Below are 27,785 nucleotides of genomic sequence, written 5' to 3'. Positions count from 1 at the left end.
TATGCATATATTAGCAACTGGGACTGAGTAGCAGGCAGTTTACCCTGGGCACCTCTGGGCACCTTATTCATCCAAGCTACTCAATACTGCCCCCAGCCATAAGAAATTAAAAGTTCATTTGTGGAATTTCTTTCCTTCTTAATGTGTTTGAGCCAATCAGTTGTGTTTTGACAAAGTAGGAGTGCTATACAGAAGATAAGCAAAGAGAAATGACAGTCCATCATTACTTTAAGACATGAAGTTCAGTTAATCCGGAAAATGTTAAGAACTTTGAAAGTTTCTTCAAGTGCAGTCGCAAAAACCATCAAGCACTATGATGAAACTGGCTCTCATGCGAACCGCCACAGGAAAGGAAGACCCAGAGTTACCTCTGCTGCAGAAGATAAGTTCATTAGAGTTAACTGCGTGACTATGCATAGATAATAAACAGAGTAGCAGCAGCATAAAAGAGGGAGGGCAATGCAAATAGTCTGGGTAGCCATTTGATTAGCTGTTCAGGAGTCTTATGGCTTGGGGGTAGAAGCTGTTAAGTAGTCTTTTGGACCTCAACCAGCTTCATGAGGAATGCTTTTCCAACAGTCTAAACACTTGTTGGCTGCTTTTCCTTCACTCTTCGGTCCAACTCATCCCAAACCATCTCAATTCGGTTGAGGTCGGGTGATTTTGGAGGCCAAGTCATCTGATGCAGCACTCCATCACTCTCCTTGGGGAAATAGCCCTTACACAGCCTGGAGGTGTGTTTTGGGTCATTGCCCTGTTGAAAAAAACAAATGCTAGTCCCATTAAGCGCAAACCAGATGGGATGGCGTATTGCTGCAGAATGCTGTGGTAGGCATGCTGGTCAAATCTGCCTTGAATTCAAAATAAATCACTGACAGTTGCACCAGCAAAGCACCCCCACATCTCCTCCTCCATGCTTCGGAGGAACCACACATGCAGAGATCATTTATTTACCTCACCTACCAAACACTGCATTCCACGAGAGCCTCATACCATCAGTCAAGCATGGTGGTGGTAGTGTGATGGTTTGGGAACCTGGAAGACAGAGAATTCTACAGGAGAATGTCAGGCCATCCATCTGTGAGCTGAAGCGCAGCTGAGTTATTTAGCAAAACAATGATCCAAAACACACAATCAAGTCTACATGAAAATGGCTAAAAAGAAACACATTTTAAGTTTTGGAATGGTCTGGTCAAAGTCCAGACCTAATCACAATTGAGATTTTGTGGCAGGACTTGAAACAAGCAGTTCATGCTTGAAAACCCACAAATGTCGTTGAGTTAAACCAGTTCTGCATGCAAGAGTTGGCCAAAATACATCCACAGTGGCGTGAGAGACTGATCAACAACTACAGGAAGCATTTGGTTGCTGTCATTACAGCTAAAGGTTGCACAGCCAGTTAATGGATGCGTTTCAAACTCAAAGAAGACAGCCCTTGGCCCTAAACCCTGAGCCCTATGCTCTTGGGGTAATCCCCGCGGCCATATTTGTAAATAAATTAGAAATTGTGCTACTAATGCACAAATATGTCTAATAAATGTTTAGTTAGCTTTTGGAAATTATAGAAATAAATGTTTTTCCTTCTTCAGAAGTAGCTAGGCAGGCTAACGTTAGTTAGCTAATTTATTTGCTAGCTATCATACAGTAGGCGTATATTAATAATTATATAGTTAATATAAGTGGACATGCAATCATAGTTGACTGTAGCGCATATAAATCACCCACAAGCTACCGGTGGCTGAAAACACAATCATCGCGGGATGAACGAGTGAAGAATATCCAAGCAGACACGGTCCATTTAAAAATCATTCCTTCTTCCCTCGCCCCTTGCCCTGCAAGTGTATACTCGTCAGACATCATGATACGTCATCAGAAGTGTCCACTTCATTTGAGGGCTGAGGGGATAGGGTGTGTCTTTTAAGTGTATGGAATGCAGCCATGAGTGTAAGCGGGCAATTACTTTTTACATGGAAATTGGGTGTTGCATAACTTTCTTAGTTAAATAAAATAAGTATCCATTTTTGTAGTTATAGGTGAACTTAGGTGCCTTTTAATATTAGGTTTTGGTTGAATATCTGATAACATTCTGTATCAAGATATGCAAAAATAGAGAAAAACAGAAAGGGGGCAAATGCTTTTTCCCGGCACTGTAGATAGTCTAAGCAATACTTAATTTAGTCTCTTTACCCGTTTGTGACCGTGTCTGTCCGTCCGTCTATCTCTCAGTGCTGTGGGACACCCCTGGACCTGAGCGGTCACTCTCTGGAGGGCCTTGCAGTCATCAACATACCCAGCATGCACGGCGGCTCCAACCTGTGGGGTGAGGCTAAGAAGGCAGACAGAGACAATGTGTCAGAAGAGGAACCGCCTGATGTCGTCACTGACCACGACGTTCTGAAAATGAGCTCACAAGGTACTTTAGGGCATGCTTATCTCATACATTGTTGGAGGTTTATTTAGTTGCCTAGTGATATGAATGTTTACTATAGCATTGTATGTAATATTGTCACTTTTGCCCTTACACAGACAATATGGTCTTTTTTTGGAGGGTGGCAGGTAGCCTAGTGGTTTGAGCGTTGGGCCACTAACAAAAAGGTTGCAAGTTCGAATACTTGACAAGGTGAAAAATCTGTTGATCTGCCCTTGAACAAGGCACTTAACCATATTTGCTCCTGGGTCGCCGTTGATAATGGCAGACTCTGGCCATGACCCCACTCTCCGCATACATATTAATACACACTTGTACATGCAAGACATAGGACCTATATAAGAACCCACCAAATTATTATGATATCATTTGTATTACAGTAGCTAAGTCACTGTAACGACGTTCGTCTGAAGGAGGAGAAGCGGACCAAAAAGCAGCGTGGTGGTTATTCATGTTCTTTAATGGAAAACTGAACGATACATGAAATAACTCAAATCTACAAAACAACAAACGGAACGTGAAAACCTATACAGCCTATCCTGTGACAACAAACACAGTGACAGGAACAATCACCCACCAACACACAGTGAAACCTAGGCTACCTAAGTATGATCCTCAATCAGAGACAACTAATGACACCTGCCTCTGATTGAGAACCATACTAGGCCGAAAACATAGAAATGCCCCAAAACATAGAAAAACAAACAGACTGCCCACCCAACTCACGCCCTGACCATACTAAATAAATACAAAACAACGGAAATAGAGGTCAGAACGTGACAGTACCCCCCCCCCCCCCCCCCAAAGGTGCGGACTCCGGCCGCAAAACCTTGACCTATAGGGGAGGGTCTGGGTGGGCGTCTGTCCGCGGTGGCGGCTCTGGCGCGGGACGCGGACCCCACTTCACCATTGTCTTAGTCCGCCTTATTGTCCGCCTCCGTGGCTTACTCACCATGGCCACCCCTCTCAATGACCCCACTGGACAGAGGGGCTGCTTGGGACAGAGGGGCAGCTCGGGACAGAGGTGAAGCAGCTGCTCGGGACAGAGGGACAACTGCTCGGGACAGAGGGACAACTGCTCGGGACAGAGGGGCGGCAGCAGCTTGGGACAGAGGGGCGGCAGCTGCTCGGGACAGAGGGGCAGCTGCTCGGGACAGAGGGGCGATAGCAGCTCGGGACAGAGGGGCAGCTGCTCGGGCGGCCCCTGGCTGACTGGCGGCCCCTGGCTTACTGGCGGCCCCTGGCTTACTGGCGGCCCCTGGCTTACTGGCGGCCCCTGGCGGCCCCTGGCTGACTGGCGGCACTGGCGGCCCCTGGCTGACTGGCGGCACTGGCGGCCCCTGGCTGACTGGCGGCACTGGCGGCCCCTGGCTGACGGGCGGCACTGGCGGCTCCTGGCAGACGGGCGGCACTGGCGGCTCCTGGCAGACGGGCGGCACTGGCGGCTCCTGGCAGACGGGCGGCACTGGCGGCGCTGGGCAGACGGGCGACACTGGCGGCGCTGGGCAGACGGGAAGCTCAGATGGCGCTGGGCAGACGGGAAGCTCAGATGGCGCTGGGCAGACGGGAAGCTCCGGCAACGCTGGACTGAGTAGCTCTCGTAGCGCCGAACAGGCGGGAGACTCCGACAGCGCTGGAGAGGAGGAAGGCTCCGGCAGCGCCGGAGAGGCGGGAGACTCCGGCAGCGGCGCCGGACAGGCGGGAGGCTCCGGCAGCGGCGCCGGACAGGCGGGAGGCTCCGGCAGCGGCGCCGGACAGGCGGGAGGCTCCGGCAGCGGCGCCGGACAGGCGGGAGGCTCCGGCAGCGGCGCCGGACAGGCGGGAGGCTCCGGCAGCGGCGCCGGACAGGCGGGAGGCTCCGGCAGAGGCGCCGGACAGGCGGGAGGCTCCGGCAGAGGCGCCGGACAGGCGGGAGGCTCCGGCAGAGGCGCCGGACAGGCGGGAGGCTCCGGCAGCGGCGCCGGACAGGCGGGAGGCTCCGGCAGCGCTGGAGAGGAGGAAGCCCCTGTAAGGATGGGCCGGAGAGACAGCCTGGTACGGGGGGCTGCCACCGGAGGGCTGGTGCGTGGAGGTGGTGACGGATAGACCGGGCCGTGCAGGCGCACTGGAGCTCTTGAGCACCGAGCCTGCCCAACCTTACCCGGTTGAATGGTCCCGGTCGCCCTGCCAGTGCGGCGAGGTGGAATAGCCCGCACTGGGCTATGCAGGCGAACCGGGGACACCGTGCGCAAGGCTGGTGCCATGTAAGCCGGCCCAAGGAGACGCACTGGAGACCAGATGCGTAGAGCCGGCTTCATGGCACTTGGCTCGATGCCCACTCTAGCCCGGCCGATACGCGGAGCTGGAATGTACCGCACCGGGCTGTGCACCCGCACTGGGGACACCGTGCGCTCCACCGCATAACACGGTGCCTGCCCGGTCTCTCTAGCCCCCCGGTAACCACAGGAAGTTGGCTCAGGTCTCCTACCTGGCGTAGCCATACTCCCTGTTAGCCCCCCCCCCAAGAAATTTTTGGGGCTGACTCTCGGGCTTCCATCCGCTCTGCCGTGCTAGTTCCTCATAATGCCGCCTCTCTGCTTTTGCTGCCTCCAGCTCGGCCTTGGGGCGACAATATTCTCCTGGCTCTGCCCAGGGTCCTTTCCCGTCTAGAATCTCCTCCCAAGTCCATCTCTCCAAGTAGTGCAGCCTCTCCCACTGCTGCTTTTGCTGCTGCTGCTGTTGCTCCTCCTGCTGCTGCTTTTGCTGCTGCTGCTGTTGCTCCTGCTGCACCAGTCGCTTCTCCTGCTGCTGCTGTTGCTCCTCCTGCTGCTGCTGCTGTTGCTCCTGCTGCACCAGTCGCTTCTCCTGCTGCTGCTGTTGCTGCTGCCTCTGTTTACCATGCCGCTTGGTCCTTGGTTGGTGGGTGATTCTGTAACGACGTTCGTCTGAAGGAGGAGAAGCGGACCAAAAAGCAGCGTGGTGGTTATTCATGTTCTTTAATGGAAAACTGAACGATACATGAAATAACTCAAATCTACAAAACAACAAACGGAACGTGAAAACCTATACAGCCTATCCTGTGACAACAAACACAGTGACAGGAACAATCACCCACCAACACACAGTGAAACCCAGGCTACCTAAGTATGATTCTCAATCAGAGACAACTAATGACACCTGCCTCTGATTGAGAACCATACTAGGCCGAAAACATAGAAATGCCCCAAAACATAGAAAAACAAACAGACTGCCCACCCAACTCACGCCCTGACCATACTAAATAAATACAAAACAACGGAAATAGAGGTCAGAACGTGACAGTCACTGTATGTATGAGAATGAATGTCTGCTTAATGAGCTATTGACAATATATTTTAATGTTTCCTTTTCCCCCCACAGACCTAAGTGACAAGCGGATTGAGGTGGTGGGATTGGAGGGGGCGATTGAGATGGGTCAGATCTATTCTGGGCTGAAGAGGGCTGGACACAGACTGGCTCAAACATCACAGATCACTATCAGGTAGACTTAATACAGGCTCTATACACAATTCTTCGGTTGTTATGCCTTTTTAACTTTTGGTATTAAAACGTGTCTCTCTCTCATTGTCTTTCTCAGGACACATAAAGCCTTGCCTATGCAGATTGATGGTGAGCCCTGGATGCAGCCTCCCTGCACTGTAAGTGTTGTTAATATACCCCTTAAGTGAGTTTGGCCGTGGAATTCCTATGACCAATTGAATTAGATAGTGTGACAACTGGAGGAACATTTATTCTAAAATAAACATTGTTGATGTCCTTATGTTGGCTTGTTAGTTTTAGCAGTGGGCCAAGTCTCTTGACTCAATTTTGTTTCAGAAATACAATGTGATGTACTGGAGATCAGTATTTCCCAACCCTTACCAGACCAGACACATTTTTTTCCTAGCCCTACACTGACGCACCAGACAACTAATCAAGGTCTTGGTGATTCATTAATTCAGCGATTCTTGAAAGACGGACCAATCTCAAATATTCACAAATATTTGTCTTAATTTTAACACAAATGTGAAATATATACAGTTGAAGTCTGAAGTTTACCTACACTTAGGTTGGAGTCATTAACTCGTTTTTCAACCACTCCACACATTTCTTGTTAACAAACTATAGTTTTGGCTAGTCGATAAGGAAATCTACTTTGTGCATGACACAAGTAATTTTTCCAACATTTGTTTACAGGAAGATTATTTCACTTATAATTCACTGTATCACAATTCCAGTGGGTCAGAAGTTTACATACACTAAGTTGACTGTGCCTTTAAACAGCTTGGAAATTCCAGAAAATGATGTCATGGCTTTAGAAGCTTCTGATAGGCTAATTGACATAATTGAATTAATTGGTGGTGTACCTTTGGATGTATTTCAAGGCCTACCTTCAAACTCAGTGCCTCAGGGCATCATGGGAAAATCAAAAGAAATCAGCCAAGACCTCAGAAAAAAAATTGTAGACCTCCACACATCTGGTTCATCCTTGGGAGCAATTTCACAACGCCTGAAGGTACCACGTTTGTCTTTACAAACAATAGTACGCAAGTATAAACAACATGGGACCACGCAGCCGTCACACCACTCAGGAAGGAGATGCGTTCTTTCTCCTAGAGATTAACATATTTGGTGCGAAAAGTGCAAATCAATCCTAGAACAACAGCAAACGACCTTGTGAAGATGCTGGAGGAAACAGGTACAAAAGTATCTATTTCCACAGTAAACTAAGTCCTATATCGACATAACCTGAAAGGCCGCTCAGCAAGGAAGAAGCCACTGCTCCAAAACCGCCATAAAAAAGCCAGATTACGGTTTGCAACTACACATGGGGACAAAGATCGTACTAATTGGAGAAATGTCCTCTGGTCTGATAAAACAAAAATAGAACTGTTTGGCCATAATGACCATCGTTATGTTTGGAGGAAAAAGGGGGAGGCTTGCAAGCCGAAGAACACCATCCCAACCGTGAAGCATGGGGGTGGCAGCATCATGTTGTGGGAGTGCTTTGCTGCAGGAAGGACTGGTGCACTTCACAAAATAGATGGCATCATGAGAAGGGAAATGATGTGGATATATTGAAGCAACATCTCCAGACATCAGTCAGAAAGTTAAAGCTTGGTCCAAATGGGTCTTCCAAATGGACGTTGACCCCAAGCATACCAAAGTTGTGGCAAAATGGCTTAAGGACAACAAAGTCAAGGTATTGGAGTGGCCATCACAAAGCCCTGACCTCAATCCAATAGAACATGTGTGGGGAGGACTGAAAAAGCTTGTGCGAGCAAGGAGGCCTACAAACCTGACTCAGTTACACCAGCTCTGTCAGGAGGAATGGGCCAAAATTCACCCAACTTATTGTGGGAAGCTTGTGGAAGGCTACTCAAAGTGTTTGACCCAAGTTAAACAATGTAAAGGCAATGCTACCAAATACTAATTGAGTGTATGTAAACTTCTGATCCACTGGGAATGTGATGAAAGAAATAAAAGCTGAAATAAATAATTCTCTCTACTATTATTCTGACATTTCACATTCTTAAAATAAGTGGTGATCCTAACTGACCTAAAACAGGGCATTTTTACTGGGATTAAATGTCTGGAATTGTGAAAAACTGAGTTTAAATGTTTTTGCCTAAGGTGTATGTAAACATCCGACTTCAACTGTATATTTTTTTGATAGACCAAAGTATCACCTATTACACCATGTAAAGGAACAACTCCTAAGTCTTCAAAACATATCCATAAAATGCAACTAAATGGATTTATGTCAACTCCGTCTGACGCTATAAAAGGCTTTTCATTTGTACATAGTTCAACAAGTGTTTGAAGGCCTTGTTTTGATTAATTCTAACAGATTATTCAAATGTGTAGTACAACTCTCCAAACGTAGTTTTTTTTCCGTTTTATACCACTATATAATGCTCCAGGGCTAATTTCGTTAGCATTTTGGCATGGTTTTCTAGAGAAAGAACATAAAACAATATTTTATAAAGCTAACATCATCCCTTTAGTTTCCCTGCCGGATAAGGATTGTCCCGACTTTCAATAATAGTTGAATTACTTCAATCAGGTTTGTCCGTGCAGTGATAGGACAAACATGTTTGCCTACCACAAGAGGGTATGGGGATAAGGGAAGCACTGTTGTAGACTGTGATGACTGTAAAACCTCCTGAATTTTCCACCCTGTGTTCAGATCCACATCACACACAAGAACCAAGCCAACATGCTGATGGCTGCTCCTGCCAAATCATCAGGCTTCTTCCACCTCAAGTAAAGGAAAGGTGGACTGCAGCACTGAGACTGAAGAGGTCCGGGTGTAGGGTGAAGTTGCCCTTTGACACTGATCTTGGATCAGTTTTTCATTTTCCCCACTAATGGTTAAGGTTTAGATTGGGTGAGTGGATGCTTATCCTAGATCTGTACCTCAGGGAAACTCCACCCAGGAGCAGAGGTCCACTGACTGCTGAAGAACCACTGCCATAAAGGAACCAACATTTGCATAAAAACATTCTTCATGTCTGAATTTCTTCCTGAAACACTAGTAGCCATTGATTAACATTGATACTCTACTCATTTCCATAACAAAAAACTATCCCAGGCTTGTGTTGATTTGAGTAAGTCCCCTCATGTTAAGCTTTATATTACATTGCTATTACATTTTGTATCTGTTTGTATTAGTTATGTATAATTCCATTGTTCTCCATGAGTTTTATTACTTTTATGCCTTATTGTTATGTCTCAGCACAGTAATAGATCTCCTGTTTGTTTATCTGCTTTCTATAGCATTTTCACACAAATGTTTTTGTATCCATATTGATTAACGTGATAGGCCAACAGTCTGTGTCGCTATATAATGTCGTTCACTGTCAAATCTAAGTATGTTTTGCCTACTCAGCAAGTTTCTTGTAGAGGATACAGCTCAGACAGCTGAGGGTATCGTTCGCGTTGCCCGACCTCACTTAAAGGCCCAGTGCAGTCAAATTATGATTTTTCTGTGTTTTACATATATTTCCACACTATGAGGTTGGAATAATACTGCGAAATTGTGAAAATTATGATAATGCCCTTTTCATGTAAAAGCTGTACGAAAAGACAGACTGAAATTTCAGGTGGTTTTGATGGGATGCAGTGTTGGCCTGCCTGGTGACATCAGGTAAATTAATTAAAAGACCAATAAGAAAGAGTTCCAAACCTCTGCCAATAACAGCTAGTTTTCTGTTTTCCCCTCCCCACTCAAACCACTCCCTAAGTCTTAGCAAAATTCTTGCTTGAGAAATTGCTCTACCTAAGAAGCTATTTTTGTTTATTTTTGAGCATTTTGATTGAAAACAAACAACAGTTAGGTACTTAATTGTTACCCAGAAATTATTTGATATTGAGATAAAAACAGCTGCATTGGGCCTTTAACACTTCCTCATTATCACTAACCTAATCTCTTTGCTTAGTGAGACTGATTCCAAACCACAACTACTGAGATGCTGTCCTCAAGAAAAAAAGAGACCTGGCTTTTCTCTTTAAATAAATAAATGTATAGCCTACAGTATGTGTATTCATGTATCTACCATGGTAAGAGATCTTTAAAAAGACAGCAATTTCTTATCTCTGCCTGTAACGATGTGCGCTGAGAGTCAGGAAGCAAGTTCAGGGAGTGAGTGTTTTAATAAATAAATGCAACATAAAACAAAACAAGAAACACGAACAACGTGGAACAACGTAAACACTGGAACAGAAACAATAACACCTGGGGAAGGAACCAAAAGGGAGTGACATATATAGGGACGGTTATCAGGGAGGTGATGGAGTCCAGGTGATTCTGATGACGCGCAGGTGCGCGTAACGATGGTGACAGGTGTGCGCTATAACGAGCAACCTGGTGACCTAGAGGCCAGAGAGGAAGCTCGACGAGCCGGTTGAGGCAGGGGAGTCCGGCTGAGGCATGAAAGCCCGTAGAGGCTCCTGGACCCGACGTCATTCCACCTGACAATAATAATAATAAAATACACCCCCTGATGCTTCCCTTTGTTGAGGCATTATTCTGTAATGATGTGCGCTGAGAGTCGGGAAGCAAGTTCAGGAAGTGAGGGTTTTAATAAATAAATGCAACATAAAACAAAACAAGAGCCATGAACACCACACACACTAAACACTGGAGCAGAAACAATAACACCGGAGGAAGGAACCAAAGGGAGTGACATATATAGGGAAGGTTATCAGGGAGGTGATGGGGTCCAGGTGAGTCTGATGACGTGCAGGTGCGCGTAAAGATGGTGACAGGTGTGCGCCATAATGAGCAGCCTGGTGACCTAGAGGCCAGAGAGGGATCACACGTGACACTGCCTTTCTCAAGGTCAGTTACCAGAAGGATATCGCTGTATGTGACAGAATGGGGCGGCAGGGTAGCCTAGTGGTTTGAGTGTTGGACTAGTAACCGAAAGCTGACAAGGTACAATTCTGTCATTCTGCCCCTGAACAGGCAGTTCCTAGGCTGTCATTGAAAATAAGAATTTGTTCTTAACTGACTTGCCTAGTTAAATAAAGGTTTAAAAAAAGTACTTTTATAAAGGGTGTCAATGGCAGTTGGGCAGCTGTCATAGTGGTGCTGTGTCACACTTAACAGGTTTGTGTTTGTTGTCCATTGGTGTTAATGGCTGTGGAACCCCCAACGGAGCTCAGAGACAGGGCCAAAGTAGGGTGCCATTTGGTACGAAACCCTGGTCTTCAGGAGTTTCCCTAAAATGACTACAACACTAGAACTACAGTGAACAAAAATATATACATGTAAAGTGTTGGTCCCATGTTTCATGAACTGAAATAAAAGATCAGGCATTTTCCATACACACAAAAAGTTTCTCTCTCAAATCTGGTGTACACATTTGTTTACATCCCTGTTAGTGTACATTTCTCCTTTGCCAAGGTAATCCATCCACCTGACAGGTGTGGCATATCAAGAAGCTGATGATCATTGTACAGGCACACCTTGTGCTGGGAACAATAAAAAGGCCACTCTAAAATGTGCAGTTTTGTCACATAACACAATGCCACAGATGTCTCGAGTTTTGAGGGAGCGTGCTATTGGCATGCTGACTGTAGGAATGGCCACCAGAGCTGTTGCCAGAATGTTAATTTCTCTAACATAAGCCGCTTCCAACATCGTTTTAGAGAATTTGGCAATACGAATTTGGCAACCGCCCTCAAACCGCAGACTACGTGTAACCGCTCCAGCCCAGGACCTCCACTTCCGACTTCTTCACCTGTGGGATCGTCTGAGACCAGCCACTCAGGCAGCTGATGGAACTGTAGGTTTCCACAACCGAAGAAAGTCTGCACAAACTGTCAAAAACCGTCTCGGGGAAATTCATGTGGGGTCTTGACCTGACTGCAGTTTGGCATTGTAACCGACTTCAGTGGGCACTGGCACGCTGGAGAAGTTTGCTCTTGGCGGATGAATCCCGGTGTCAACTGTACCGAGCAGATGACAGACAAAGTGTATGGCGTTGTGTGGGCAAGCGTATTGCAGATGTGAACAGGTGACCATGGTGGCGGTGGGGTTATGGTATGGGCAGGCATAAGCTATGGACAATGAACACGATTGCATTTTATCAATGAAAATTTGAATGCACAGCGACACCGTGACGAGATCCTGAGGCCCGTTGTCGTGCCATTCATCTGCCGCCATCACCTCATGATAATGCACGGCCACATGTCGCACAGATCTGTACACAATTCCTGGAAGCTAAAAATGTCCACGTTTTTCCATGGCCTGCATACTCATCAGACATGTTAGTCATTGAGCACGTTTGGAATGCTCTGGATCGACATTAAGCTAGCGTGTTCCAGTTCCTGCCAATATCCAGCAACTTTGCACAGCCATTAAGGAGGAGTGGGACAACATTCCATAGGTCACAATCAATAGTCTGATCAAGGAGGAGGCACATGGTGCAAACCAGAACATTTTTCCTTTGCTTCAGAGACATAGAGTGCACTTTTTCCACATTTTGTTACATTACAGTCTTTTTCTATAATGTATTAAATAAAACATTTTCCTCATCAATCTACACACAATACCCCATAATGACAAAGCTTTGACATTTTTGCAAATGTTATTAAAAATAAAAACAGATACCTTATTTACATAGGTTTTCAGACCCTATGCTATGAAACTCGAAATTGAGCTCAAGTGCATCCTGTTTCATTGATCATCCTTCAGATGTTTCTACAACTTGATTGGAGACCACATGTGGTAAATTCAATTTATTGGACATGATTTGGAAAGGCACACACCTGTCTATAAAAGGTCCCACAGTTGACAGTGCATGTGAGAGCAAAAACCAAGCCATGAGGTCGAAGGAATTGTCCGTAGAGCTCCGAGTCAGTATTGTGTCGAGGCACAGATCTAGGGAATGTTACAACATTTTTTGTTGCAGCATTGAAGGTCCCCAAGAACACAGTGGCCTCCATCATTCTTAAATGGAAGACATTTGTAACCAGCAAGACTTCCTAGAGCTGGCCGCCCGGCCATACTGCGCAATCAGGGGAGAAGGGCCTTGGTCAGGGAAAGATGAACGGAGCAAAGTAGAGGGAGATCCTTGATGAAAACCTGCTCCAGAGTGCTCAGACTGGGGCGAAGGTTCACCTTCCAACAGGACAACGACCCTAAGCACACAGCCAAGACAAAGCAGGAGTGGCTTCGAGACAAGTCTCAATGTCCTTGAGTGGCCCAGCCAGAGCCCGGACTTGAACCCGATCGAACATCTCTGGACAGACCTGAAAATAGCTGTGCAGTGACGCTCCCCATCCAACCTGACAGAGCTTGAGAGGGTCTGCAGAGAAGAATGGGAGAAACTCCCCAAATACAGGTGTTGCTGTAAGTGCTGCCAAAGGTGCTTGATCAAAGTATTGAGGAAAGGGTCTGAATACTTATGTACATTTGAAAGTTTTTTATTTTTAATAGATTTGAAAATATATATGTATTTTTTTTTTTGCTAAAAAGTCAAGAGATCTGAATACTTTCCATGTTTGAAAGATTTTTATGGTTGTGAATTATATCTGTGCAATGTGGTGGTCACATCAGATTTGTGTTCGGATCAATGCCCCTACCTTTTTTCTTTAAGGTACTGTATCTGTGACCAACAGATGCAATAATGTATTCCCAGTCATGTGAAATAGATTAGGGCCTAATGAATGTATTTCAACTGACTGATTTCCTTATATGAACTGTAACTCTTTGAAATTGTTGCATTTGTATTTTTGTTCAGTGTAGCTAGGAGATGTGTTCCAATGTAGCGCTGCTCGTGAAAGGACAAAATAGGCCGAAATAGAACAGTTATATTACCCATGTCACCTAAAATAGCCTTGCCAATTGTAGATTTGCTTCTTTGCATTACACTGTTTAGTAACAACATTGTTTAGTCTTAATGAGCAAATGAGTGTTAATTGAGTTATTATGCTGAAACGAGAACCCTTAGGACTGGAGTCTGATACCCCCTCTGATACCCCTGAAGAAGCCTGGGCCGTTAATCTAGAAATACACCCCCCACCCTTCTAAAGGTCACATGAAACTGGGGTGCTCTCCATACATAGTGTATGGTACCTATGTGTGTCTACATGTGTACCATAGAGTACACGGTATACTCCACCAAAAAGAGGAGTATGTGATGAGTAACGTGATCTGTATGAAGGTGGTCCACTCACTTGGGGCCCCTTGACTCCTCAAACTCTCACTGAATTTTTACAATCGTACTGACGGAGCATGATTTGGGTTTGGGAATTTGGGATTATCATGCCGCATAATCTTGGGAAGAAATATTTCTAGGACAATTTGTGAGATTCTCTCTTGGTGCATGGCTTGCTACAGGCTTCACTTCAAAAGTCATGGTTTGAAGTTATCATCCTTCAAAGATGAGACAAATACTGCACAATATGTCAAGTTCAAGCAAAGATATTTGGAACAGCCATCTCTCATTGGCCTATAATGACATCTTGCAGTGCATGTAATAATGCTAAAACTGAGGGAATCATCCAGTTTAAAAATACAGCAAGAAATGTACAAATTCCCTGTCAGTTAAAGGGGAAAACAGTTCAAAGGATACTATTCTGTTGGATCAAAGCTGATTTTACCCACCTGGTCAGCTTCAATTATTGATACACTGTATGAGTTTGTCATTGTGTGAAGGACATTTGTGAATTCTTAATAGATTGAAATACAGATTACTTGCTTTAATCAAGGAATAATAGTTAATAGGTTTTGACTAAATTTAATTATTTTTTCCTAATGCACCCTTACCAATTGCAGAGCCCAGATTTGAACTGTCATAACCAAGGTAATGAGGCTTTTCACCTGATGGGGTAGAACCGTGATGGTGATGGAAGGCTGAAAAGAACTCTCAATTTGCTGCAAAATAAACACAACACTATCAATTCTATGACATCTGCCTGACTTACTGAAATAAGTGAAGCTCTTAACACCCCCATGCTAACCTGATATAGTCTAGGGAGTGGAGCGGGCCAGGGGGGACGACGATACATTGAGAAGTTCGCTACCAGAACCTGACCCTCCCCATCCCTCTCTCTTTCTGCTCCCCACACCCCCTCTTTCCCCATTTTCTCTATCTGCCCACCCTTGGCTCCCTTCCCATCTCTCCCACACTCTTTCTCTCACTCCCCTCCCTCCCTCTCTCTCTCTCTGCCCATAGTTGTGTCTAGAGACAGGGGAAATGCCCCTGTAACTTGAGTCCCTCTTCTCCCATGTCCATTCACAGCCACACTGATATGGACCCTTGGTGCCGTTGGCCGGACACAGGCCGTCTCTGGTAGTGCCTGCTCCAAGCAGCTGCTGGGTACGTTTCATGGTGCAAGACATCAAACACTCAAAGACAAATTAGTTATAGCACGAGGCATGGTACCTGTGCATTTGGAACACTATGCAGAAAAGGTATCACATTTTTTAAAAACTTTTATCACAATACATTCATGGCCGCTTTAATGAAAATATCAAATAAAAGTGTGTGAATAGTGTGTGGCTATCATACATTACTGGTGAGTTATTTGATATTGTGCCCAAAAGGCACTGAGTTCTAGGCAAGTACACTCATAAATCACACACTGCACTATGTTGGGTTCTTGTGTGTGACTCCCCCACTTGTTGATTGATTAGAGTGATATACAGCCATGATGTTGAGTACCAGTTGTTAACCATGCGCCCATATCAAAATAAACCCAAAACACTTTATGATGAAGGAGGGGCAAAACATCCACTCAGCACATTTTGAGCTTTGCCTTTTCCTCAACTGCTGTCAAGAGAACCTATGTCAATAGGCTTATTCATTTCTGGTACCACATCTAAATCAATAGATATTAGATATTTTACTTACTGTTTGATCGATTGTTAAATTCTTCCCTCTTTCCCCCAACTACCCTTCTCCCCCCTCTTGCCACTCCTGCTTTTGGCAACTGTGTGGAGTGATATTGGAAAATATACTGGAGAGCATACTAGAATTCCTCCATGCCATTGGAAGGATTCGGTCACCACTGTCCTTATCATGTTTCACTATTGGATGCTGAACTGCTGATGCAAGTTATTAGACAGTAATATGTTCTTACTAGACGGCACTGTAGGTAACCAAGGTCAAGATGCACTTGGCTACTTTTATGCTATTGATTAATCTATTTAATAATGTATTTGTATGTCTGTTAATAAATGCATGTGTTCATTTAGTTGAATGTAACTTTGGTTTAGGTCAGGGGAAACAAGGTAAATGTATTCGAAAAACGAATTATTCATTGATTAAGGAAAGTATTCAAGGTATCTTCAAGGAAAGAAAATATTCAAGCTAGTAGCCTTGAAAATTACAGTTATGATTCAAACTCAAATAATGGAGTTTTTCAAATTGGATTAAAACATTAACTCCATAGTCTAGGTTTACAAACATGTTTTTCCTCACCAGTCAGTTACATTGTCAAAAGAAATCAACTATTTAATAGGGGAAAAGTATTTGTAGCAAAATCAAATCAAATTGTATTGGTCACGTACACGTGTTTAGCAGATTATTGCGAGTGTAGCGAAATACATGTGCTTCTATCTGTGACGGTGCAGTAATATCTAACAATTACACAACATTTACCCAATGCACACAAATCTAGTAAAGGAATGGACACTCAAATATAACACTAAAAAGCATGACTAAAAAGCTAAACATTCAGGATATCTATTTATTTACATATTTTTTATTTAGCTGGTTATGTTTAAGCCTACAGTATGAGACACGATGAGAACGTATAGGCAAAAGAAAGTCACATAAAACTTGAAAGCGAGGATGTGGCCCTATCTGACTACAGACATCAGACACAACATTCTTCCGCAAACTATTTTTAGAAACCTGTTTATTTTTTTCTTCGCTTGGATGTCCCAGAGATCGCCAGATCTGATCTACATCACATGCAGGGATTCCACCTACGTCAATGGGTACCCTTGATTTACGTCATCGGAGAGACTGGCCCTCGTTGTTCTTCGCGAGACCAGCATTTCCCATTCTATCGAATACTAAAGCGTTAATGGAACAAAGGGGAAATTAATCTAGCTAGAAAACGAGCATCAATTTGCACTAAGAAAATCGGTGAAGAAAAGCCCAATTTGTCTTAAAGACTTTGCTGTTTTGTTGTTCTACTTGAGTTTTTTTTTTTAAATGACTCCAGAGAAGAGTAAACATGTAAAACACACACAGAGAGTACAGATGAACCTGTGACGATAAGCAGGGTTGCGCTTTGTGATTGGTGGGAGTGAAGCGAAACTATCATCTAAGAAGATAGTTAAAACAACACGATGAAAAAACCTATTCAAGTTAATGAAAGTTATTTCTAAAGTTGATTTTTTATACAAAGTTATGGTTGAATAAATAGCCTATGTTAATGCAAAATATTTGCATGAATTCGCAACACAAGTACTTTAGCAATGGTGCACGTGCAAATTAACTCATTGCATCATGTCTGTTTCAAATAATAACCAGGACTTGTAATTGTCCAATCCCGTCCATTAACATTTTCAAATGATTTAATATATATATATATATAAATTAAATTATTCAATTATATCTAAATTAAATTAAATAATATATATCTATACACATACAGTACCAGTCAAAAATTTGGACACGTGTAATCATTCAAGGGTTTTCTTTATTTTTAATATTTTCCACATTGTAGAATAATAGACATCAAAACTCTGAAATAACACATATGGAATCATGTAGTAACCCAAAAAGTGTTAAACAAATATATTTTATATTTGAAATTCTTCAAAGTAGCCACCCTTTGCCTTGATGACAGCTTTGCACACACATGGCATTCTCTCAACCAGCTTCATGAGGTAGTCACCTGGAATGCATTTCAATTAACAAGTGTTCCTTGTTAAAAGTACATTTGTGGAATTTCTTTCCTTCTTAATGCATTTGAGCCAATCAGTTGTATTGTGACAACTTAGGGGTGGTATACGGGAGATCAAATCAAATTTTATTTGTCACATACGCCAAATACAACAGGTGAAATATTTACTTACAAGCCCTTAACCAACAATTAAATTTTAAGAAAATAACTTAAAAAAAGTAAGAGATAAGAATAACAAATAATTAAAGAACAGCAGGAAAATAACAAAAGCAGGGCTATATACAAGGGGTACCGGTGTCGAGGTAATTGAGGTAATATGTACATGTAGGTAGAGTTATTAAAATTACTATGCATAGATAATAACAGAGAGTACCAGCAGCGTAGAAGGCGACAATGCAAATAGCCTGGGTAGCCATTTGATTAGATGTTCAGGAGTCTTATGGCTTGGGGGTAGAAGCTGTTTAGAAGCCTCTTAGCCTGTTCTTTGTATGACATTTTAATATTTGATTATTAACCAATGATATTAGGCCACTCTTGGCCATGATTACAGACACCTGTGTCTTTTGACACTATATAAACGAGTCATCCCGCAGTGTTTGTGATTATACCCTGATGAAGACAGCTTGGCTGTCAAAACGTTGGTAATTAAATTTCTGCATCTGAGCTCCTAGAGTGTGCGGCTCTCTTTTATTTTCAAGTTTTCTACTCCGCTAGCCAGCACCTCGTCTTAATAGGTGTGCGTTTATTTTTCTTCTAGAAGCCTCTTAGACCTAGACTTGGCGCTCCGGTACAGCTTGCTGTTGTGATAGCAGAGAGAACAATCTATGACTAGGGTGGCTGGAGTCGAACAATTTTTAGGGCCTTCCTCTGACACCGCCTGGTATAGAGGTCCTGGAGGGCAGAAAGATTGCCCCACGGTCATGTACTGGGCTGTACGCACTACTCTCTGTAGTGCCTTGCGGTCGGAGGCCCAGCAGTTGCCACACCAGGCAGTGATGCAACCTGTCAGGATGCTCTCGATGGTGCAGCTGTAAAACCTTTTGAGAATCTGAGGACCCATGCCAAATCTTTTCACTCTCCTGAAGGGGAATAGGTTTTGTTGTGCCCTCTTCATGACTGTCTTGGTGTGCTTGGACCATGTTAGTTTTGTTGGTGATGTGGATGCCAAGGAACTTGAAGCTCTCATCCTCTTCCACTGCAGCCCCGTCGATGAGAATGGGGGCGTGCTTGGTCCTCCTTTTCCTGTAGTCCACAATCATCTCCTTTGTCTTGATCACATTGAGGGAGAGGTTGTTGTTCTTGCACCACATGGTCATGTCTCTGAGCTCCCTATAGGCTGTCTTATCATTGTCTGTGATCAGGCCTACCACTGTTGTGTCATTGGCAAACTTAATGATGGTGTTGGAGTCCTGCCTGGCCCTGCAGTCATGAGTGAACAGGAGGGGACTGAGCACACACTCCTGGGGGGCCCCCATGTAGAGGATCAGCGTGGTGAATGTGTTGTTACCTACCCTTACCACCTGGGGGCGGCCCATCAGGAAGTTCAGGATCCAGTTGTAGAGGGAAGTGTTCAGTCCCAGGGTCCTTAGCTTAGTCATGAGCTTTGAGGGCACTATGGTGTTGAACGCTGAGCTGTAGTCAATGAATAGCGTTCTCACATAGGTGTTCCTTTTGTCCAGGTGTGAAAGGGCAGTGTGGAGTGCAATAGAGATTGCATCATCTGTGGATCTGTTGGGGCGGTATGCAAATTGGAGTGGGTCTAGGGTTTCTGGGATAATGGGGTTGATGTGTGCCACGACCAGCCTTTCAAAGCATTTCAGCGCTACAGACGTGAGTGCTACAGGTCGGTAGTCATTTAGACAGGTTATCTTAGTGTTCTTGGGCACAGGGACTATGGTGGTCTGCTTGAAAGATGTTGGTATTGCAGACTCGGACAGGTAGAGGTTAAAAATGTCAGTGAAGACACTTGCCAGTTAGTCAGCGCATGCTCGCAATACACGTCCTGGTAATCCGTCTGGCCCTGCGGCCTTGTGAATGTTGACCTGTTTAAAGGTCTTACTTCCATCGGCTGCGGAGAGCGTGATCGCACAGTCGCCCGAAACAGCTTATGCTCTCATGCATGTTTCAGTGTTACTTGCCTCGAAGCGAGCATAGAAGTTATTTAGCTCGTCTGGTAGGCTCGTGTCACTGGACAGCTCTTGGCTGTGCTTCCTTTTGTAGTCCGTAATAGTTTGCAAGTCCTGCCACATCCGACGTCCATCGGAGCCGGTGTAGTATGATTCGATCTTAGTCCTGTATTGACGCTTTGCCTGTTTGATGGTTCGTCAGAGGGCATAGCGGGATTTCTTATAAGCTTCCGGGTTAGAGTCCCGCTCCTTGAAAGCGGCAGCTCTACCCTTTAGCTCAGTGCGGATGTCGCCTGTAATCCATGGCTTCTGTTTGTGGTATGTACGTACAGTCACTGTGGGGACGACCTCATTGATGCACTTATTGATGAAGCCAGTGACTGATGTGGTGTACTCCTCAATGCCATCGGAAGAATCCCGGAACATATTCCAGTCGGTGCAAGCAAAACAGTCCTGTAGCTTAGCATCTTCTTCATCTGACCACTTTTTCATTGATCGAGACACTGGTGCTTCCTGCTTTAGTTTTTGCTAGTAAGCAGGAAGGATATAATATATTATATTTATATAGATATAATATAAACATATGATTTAGACAGTTTTAGGATTTCCCCTGACTGGTGGCTCTATCCCCATCTCAAGGTACCATATTTACAGGTGAAATTATTCTAGTTCTGTCTGTGGAAACAATTTGCAGCCTCATAAACAGTTACAAAAATAAGAAAATGTCCAGCAAGAAGCAAGGGCAAAATTAGTGTTGTTAATGAGTGACAGTGTAATCACTAATCAGTTTCTTCAAAGTATGTCATGTGGGAGGCCTGCTGAATCTTCAAAGCTTAGCTGTGATGACTGTACAGAGCTTCGGTGAAGGGAAATGTGTGTGTGTTTGCGTGGGTGTGAGGGAGGCGTGGTGACTATAGAGGCAGCAGCTGCTGTAGCCTGAGAGTTGTCAGCCACTGTTCCATTTCACCCCACAGCCAAATGCAAACAATCTAGGATCACGAGTCCCTTCCTCCCGGATGAGCTTAATTCCAAGCTGGTAGTGAGGACGTAACTACGTACGTGGTGTGTGTGCTTGTGCTCAGGGCTCTTATGCCTGCTGACAAATGTAAGATGGCAGCTGGGCACTGTGGATGGATGGTGGGAGCTGAAGTGTCTGAGCCCGAGGGGCTGCAAAAAGGGCGTGTTGGGGTTCGGTCGTTGCTCAGTTTTACACTTGAAAGTGTAATCTGACCTGTTACTACATGGTGCATGTTTTTCTTATCTACTCTGGGTAAAGTCGGTGTGTGTACCTGTCATGTCATGTGTAATGATCAGCAGACACTGTGTAAGTCCCAATGATCTCTCCTTACTCGCAGTGTGCGCTTGTTCACTTCCCTTCACTGATTTCAAAGGACATTTGTGGTGTAAGAAACATGGTGGAAACTCCCACTCTCCCAGGCCTCCACAATTCAATGCATTTAGATTTATGGGAAGTACTGAATGAGTGCACAATAGGGTGACCACATTTAAAATACCCAAATGCGGGACAAATGGATGATTTTCCGGGACAGTGAATACATTTTTTGGGCAGAATCCCCCCCCACCCCAAAAGAAACTCCCACTGCACTGAAGGAGTTAATTTAAGTGAGCCTATACTCCTTTTCCTCGCGCAAAATTTGAGATAGCAAATGTGTGTCTGTTTTATGAAAATCTCAGAATACTTGGCCAAGGAAACATTTCTTGTTGGTCTCAGGGAATGTAAAAACAGTTAAGACAGGAGACTTTAAAAAACAAATTGAGTGAAGTAGCAGACATATGTTTAATGAGCATGGAGAGCCTCACACGTTTGACGAAATCACATATCTTTTCAGTCTAATCACGTATATATTTGGTCTAATACGGCTATTTACTTACCTTTGTAACTCTTCGAAAGAAGCATGCTTTTTGTAAGTAGTTAAATGTTCTCCAAGTTTAGCTGGAATTTAGACTGAAAGGATTTGACAAATGTGATTGGTTGAAGATATTACGTTGGTCTACGTCTCGCATTGCGCTGCGCTGTGTAGAATATCAGATCTCAACAATGATTGGATAATTGTTTAACATCACCAGTAACGCAAGCTTATGATATAAACCTAAAACTTGTCAAAAGCGCAACGTGACTGTTAACTGAGAACTGTATCTTGACACAGGAGGTTGGTGGTACCTTAATTGGAGAGGACGGTCTCGTGGTAATGGCTGGAGCCGAATAGTGGAATGGTATCAATTACATCAAACACATGGTTTCCATGTGTTAAATGCCATTCCATTTGCTCATTTCCAGACATTATTGTGAGCTGTCCTCCTCTCAGCAGCCTCCCGTCATGTCTCCTCCCTAACTATGACAATCCTTGTCCCAAAGGCATGAAGGCAGGCCAAAAGGTTTAGGTCCAAAATAAGCCCATTTTGTCGAGAGTGAAACCTATAGCTTCGCCTCTTCCTCTCTGCTGCAAAATATACAGGTTGGAATGTCTGACTGAAATACGGGACAAATCAACTTTTTGGAATATTAGTGGTATTTGAATGTGTTGATAAAATTCCAGACATGATTGTTTGGTTGCGGGACAAAGGGACAAAATGCGGGTCTCTCCTGCACAATCCGGGACATGTGGTCACCCTATTGCACACTTCAGGAGAAAGGAGATATTAATGGGATGCACATCTACCTTCCTGGACCAGAGGAGCTCCATCTGCTATATTCAACCATAGAAGTAGAATTACTAGATTGGGAATTCCCATTCACGTCTATGTCCTGAGATGGGAAATTATATTTCAATTCAACTACAGGGGAGCAGTATAGACAGTTTAACCAGCCACACACAGGGTGTGTTTTGTTATCATTGATTTGCAGCTTACATGTCAGAGTTTTTTCTGGAGTCAAATCTACAGGGACATTGGGTCTAGGTCTCATGTCTAACACCAAGCTCTAAGTATAGAATATGAAGCTATATTGTACCCTGAGAGACTGGAAGGGTACTCACTATAGGATATCATATATCTTTCCACCGTGTCGATAGCCTCTATTACACTGAGACGTTAGTTAGGTTAGACTACTGCTGGGGCTTTCCACCCCTCCCACTCTCTACCCAGGTGGTTGGTGAAAACAACAGTTTCTCTCCCCAGGTTTCCCGGCTATGGTGCACCAGTTGAGTCAATATTGACCCTACAGTATAGCGTGTTTTACTGTACATACTGTATGCTGGGATTGGGAGGGAGTCAAAGTCAAGGGAGGAATTTAGAGATTTGAATCATGTCTTTCATTGCACTGAAGTGTCCCCTGGCCTGCCTGCCCTGAGACTGGAAAGAGAGCAGAGTGCAGACACTTTCAGCAAGACTACAGTAGTAAAACTGGACCTATTGTATAAGTTACGGTTGTTCTCTGATATTCTTAGCAACATTACCGTCTTCATACACTGTAAAAAATGTCTTTGGATCAACCAAGAACAATGATTTCAAGTGGTTTCAAATAGTACATTTGTTGAAACCAAACACAGGATTCAATGCCAACTGTTTTATTTGATTATTACCAAACCTGTATTTCCAGTTGGTGCAACCTATTTCTTTCAACATTCAACCTAATTTCCCTCTTTGGTTAAATCTAATGAATAACAAATACAAACTAATATTTCCTGTAAATACAAACAATTTTATCTTGCTCCAAGTTGAGTTTTCACTTTGGAACATTATATCCAAATGACTTCAATTGGGTTACAAGCAAGTAGATCAATTACAATATATACACAAAAGTATTTGGACATCCCTTCAAATTGGTGGATTCAGCTATTTCAGCCACACCCGTTGCTGACAGGTGTATAAAACACACTGCCATGAAATCTCCATATTTTTAATTCAATTCAATTAAAAAAAAATATTATTTAACCTTTATTTAACGAGGCAAGTCAGTTTAGAAAAAAATCTTATTTACAATGACGGTGGGTTAACTACCTTGTCAGCTTGGGGATTCGATCTAGCAAACTTTCAGTTACTGGCCCAATGCTCTAACCACTAGGCTACCTGCCACCCCGCTCCATAGACAAACATTGGGAGAAGAATTGCCTTACTGAAGAGTTCAGTGACTTTCAACGTGACACCGTCACAGGATGCCACCTTTCCAACAAGTCAGTTCGGCAATTTTCTGCCCTGCTAGTACTGCCCCGGTAAACTGTAAGTGCTGTTATTGTGAAGTGGAAACATCTAGGAGCAACAACGGCTCAGCCGCGAAGTGGTAGGCCACACAAGCTCACAGAACAGCCGAGTGTTGAAGCACACAGCGCGTAAAAATCGTCTGTCCTTGGTTGCAGCTTTCACTACCATGTTCCAAACTGCCTCTGGAAGCAACATCAGCACAATAACTGTTAGTTGGGAGCTTCATGAAATGTGTTTCCAGTGGTATAGTGGTATAAAGCTCACGGGGCATTGGACTCTGGAGCAGTGGAAATGCGTTCTCTGGAGTGATGAATCGACACTTCACAAATCTGGGTTCTGAGAATGCTACCTGCCCGCATGCATAGTGCCAACTGTAAAGTTTGGTGGAGGAGGTATAATGGTCTGGGGCTGTTTTTCATGGTTTGGACTAGGCCCCTTAGTTCCAGTGAAGGGAAATCTTAACGCTACATCATACAATGACATTCTAGACGATTCTGTGCTTCCAAATTTGTGACAACAGTTTTTTTATTTTTTATTTCACTTTTATTTAACCAGGTAGGCTAGTTGAGAACAAGTTCTCATTTGCAACTGTGACCTGGCCAAGATAAAGCAAAGCAGTTAGACACATAAAACAACACAGAGTTACACATGGAATAACCAAACATACAATCAATAATACAGTAGAAAAATCTATAAACAGCATGTGCAAATGAGGTAGGATAAGAAAGGTAAGGCAATTTCCAGTTTCAACTGTTCTGCCTGCGGCTATGGAATCCTGACCTGTTCACCGGACGTGCTACCTGTCCCAGACCTGCTGTTTTCAAATCTCTAGAGACAGCAGGAGTGGTAGAGATACTCTTAATGATCGGCTATGAAAAGCCAACTGACATTTACTCCTGAGGTGCTGACTTGCTGCACCTTCGACAACTACTGTGATTATTATTATTTGACCATGCTGGTCATTTATGAACATTTGAACATCTTGGCCATGTTCTGTTATAATCTCCACCCGGCACAGCCAGAAGAGGACTGGCCACCCCTTATAGCCTGGTTCCTCTCTAGGTTTCTTCCTAGGTTTTGGCCTTTCTAGGTAGTTTTTCCTAGCCATCGTGCTTCTACACCTGCATTGCTTGCTGTTTGGGGTTTTAGGCTGGGTTTCTGTACAGCACTTTGAGATATCAGCTGATGTACGAAGGGCTATATAAATACATTTTATTTTATTTGAATACATTTTATTGAAATCAATTTTATTTGATAAATAGGCCATGGTGGCGAAGTAATTACAATATAGCTATTAAACATTGGAATGGTAGGGTGTGCAGAAGATGAATGTGCAAGTAGAGATACTTGGGTGCAAAGGAGCAAGATATATAAATAAATACAGTATGGGGATGAGGTAGATTGGATTGGCTATTTACAGATGAGATATGTACAGGTGAGCTGCTCTGACAGCTGGTGCTTAAAGCTAGTGAGGGAGGTAAGAGTCTCCAGCTTCAGAGATTTTTGCAGTTCGTTCCTGTCATTGGCAGCAGAGAACTGGAAGGAGAGGCGACCAAAGGAAGAATTGGCTTGAGATATACTCGTGCTACAGGTGGGTGCTGCTATGGTGACCAATGAGCTGAGATAAGGCAGGGCTTTAACTAGCAGAGACTTGTAGATGACCTGGAGCCAGTGGGTTTGGCGACGAGTATGAAGCGAGGGCCAGCCAACGAGAGCATACAGGTCGCATTGGTGGGTAGTATATGGGGCTTTGGGGACAAAACGGATGGCACTATGATAGACTGCATCAACTTTGTTGAGTAGAGTGTTGGAGGCTATTTTGTAAATGACATTGCCGAAGTCGAGGATCGGTAGGATGGTCAGTTTTACGAGGGTATGTTTGGCAGCATGAGTGAAGGATGCTTTGTTGCGAAATAGGAAGCCAATTCTAGATTTAATTTTGGATTGAAGATGTTTAATGTGAGTCTGGAAGGAGAGTTTACAGTCTAACCAGACACCTAGGTATTTGTAGTTGTCCGCATATTCTAAGTCAGAACCGTCCAGAGTAGTGATGCTGGACGGGTGGGCAGGTGCGGGCAGCGAACCGTTGAAGAGCATGCATTTAGTTTTACTAGCATTTAAGAGCAGTTGGAGGCCACGGAAGGAGAGTTGTATGGCATTGAAGCTCATCTGGAGGTTAGCTAACACAGTGTCCAAAGAAGGGCCAAAAGTATACAGAATGGTGTCGTCTGCGTAGAGGTGGATCAAAGAATCACCAGCAGCGAGAGCGACATCATTGATGTATACAGAGAGGAGAGTCGGCCCGAGAATTGAACCCTGTGGCACCCCCATAGAGACTGCCAGAGGTCCGGACAACAGGCCCTCCGATTTGACACACTGAACTCTATCGGAGAAGCAGTTGGTGAACCAAGCGAGGCAATCATTTGAGAAACCAAGACTGTTGAGTCTGCCAATTAGAATGTTGTGATTGACAGAGTCGAAAGCCTTAGCCAGGTCAATGAATACGGCTGCACTGTAATGTCTCTTATCGATGGCGGTTATGATATCGTTTAGGACTTTGAACGTGGCTGAGGTGCACCCGTGACCAGCTCTGAAACCAGATTGCATAGCGGAGAAGGTACGGTGAGATTCGAAATGGTCGGTAATCTGTTTGTTAACTTGGCTTTCAAAGACCTTAGATAGGCAGGGTAGAATAGATATGGGTCTGTAGCAGTTTGGGTCTAGAGTGTCTCCCCCTTTGAAGAAGGAGGTTAGGGCGAGTTGCTGTGGGGAGCACAGGGCTGTTGACCGGGGTAAGGGTAGCCAGGTGGAAAGCATGGCCAGCGGTAGAAAAATGCTTATTGATATTCTCAATTATTGTGGATTTATCGGTAGTGACAGTGTTTCCTAGCCTCAGTGCAGAGGGCAGCTCCCTACAGGTGCTCTTATTCTCCATGGACTTTACAGTGTCCCAGAACTTTTTTGAGTTTGTACTACAGGATGCAAATTTCTGTTTGAAAAAGCTAGCATTAGCTGTCCTAACTGCCTGTGTATATTGGTTCCTAACTTCCCTGAAAAGTTGCATATCGTGGGGGCTATTCGATGCTAATGCAGAACACCACAGGATGTTTTTGTGCTGGTCAAGGGCAGACAGGTCTGGAGTGAACCAAGGGCTATATCTATTCCTGGTTCTAAATTTTTTGAATGGAGCATGCTTATTTAATAATTATTTTAAGAATAACTTTTAAACAATAACCAGGCATCCTCTACTGACGGGAGGAGGTCAATGTCATTCCAGGATACCCCGGCCAGGTCGAATAGAAAGGTCTGTTCGCTAAAGTGTTTTAGGGAGCGTTTGACAGTGATGAGGGGTGGTTGTTTGACTGCAGACCCATTACAGATGCAGGCAATGAGGCAGTGATCGCTGAGATCTTGGTTGAAAGCAGCAGGGGTGTATTTGGAGGGCGAGTTAGTTAGGATGATATCTATGAGGGTGCCCGTGTGTAAAGAATTGGGGTTGTACCTGGTAGGTTCATTGATAATTTGTGTGAGATTGAGGGCATCAAGCTTAGATTGTAGGATGGCCGGGGTGTTAAGCATGTCCCAGTTTATGTTACCTACCAGAACGAGCTCAGAAGATAGATAGGCAATCAATTCACATATGGTGCCCAGGGCACAGCTGGGGGTAGAAGGTGGTCTATAGCAAGTGGCAACGGTGA

The 27,785-nt window shown here is 44.2% G+C and overlaps 1 protein-coding gene across 12 annotated transcripts in view; it reads left to right on the top strand.

The window, feature by feature from the left end:
* Positions 1 to 9,477, top strand: part of LOC139370942 (diacylglycerol kinase alpha-like) — a 34,528-nt gene extending 25,051 nt beyond the window's left edge. For all 12 annotated transcript variants that reach the window (XM_071110845.1, XM_071110848.1, XM_071110847.1 and 9 more), the window contains 4 exons: positions 2,227 to 2,413; positions 5,807 to 5,927; positions 6,024 to 6,084; positions 8,616 to 9,477. In XM_071110845.1, coding sequence (XP_070966946.1) covers positions 2,227 to 2,413; positions 5,807 to 5,927; positions 6,024 to 6,084; positions 8,616 to 8,696 — 450 coding nt within the window. In that variant the 3' untranslated portion in view covers positions 8,697 to 9,477. The remainder of the gene's footprint in view (positions 1 to 2,226; positions 2,414 to 5,806; positions 5,928 to 6,023; positions 6,085 to 8,615) is intronic.
* The last annotated feature ends 18,308 nt before the right edge of the window (positions 9,478 to 27,785 follow it).

Source organism: Oncorhynchus clarkii, chromosome 17, assembly GCF_045791955.1.
Source record: "Oncorhynchus clarkii lewisi isolate Uvic-CL-2024 chromosome 17, UVic_Ocla_1.0, whole genome shotgun sequence".
Classification (NCBI taxonomy): Eukaryota; Metazoa; Chordata; class Actinopteri; order Salmoniformes; family Salmonidae; genus Oncorhynchus; species Oncorhynchus clarkii.
This window is presented reverse-complemented; position numbering and strand designations above follow the sequence as displayed.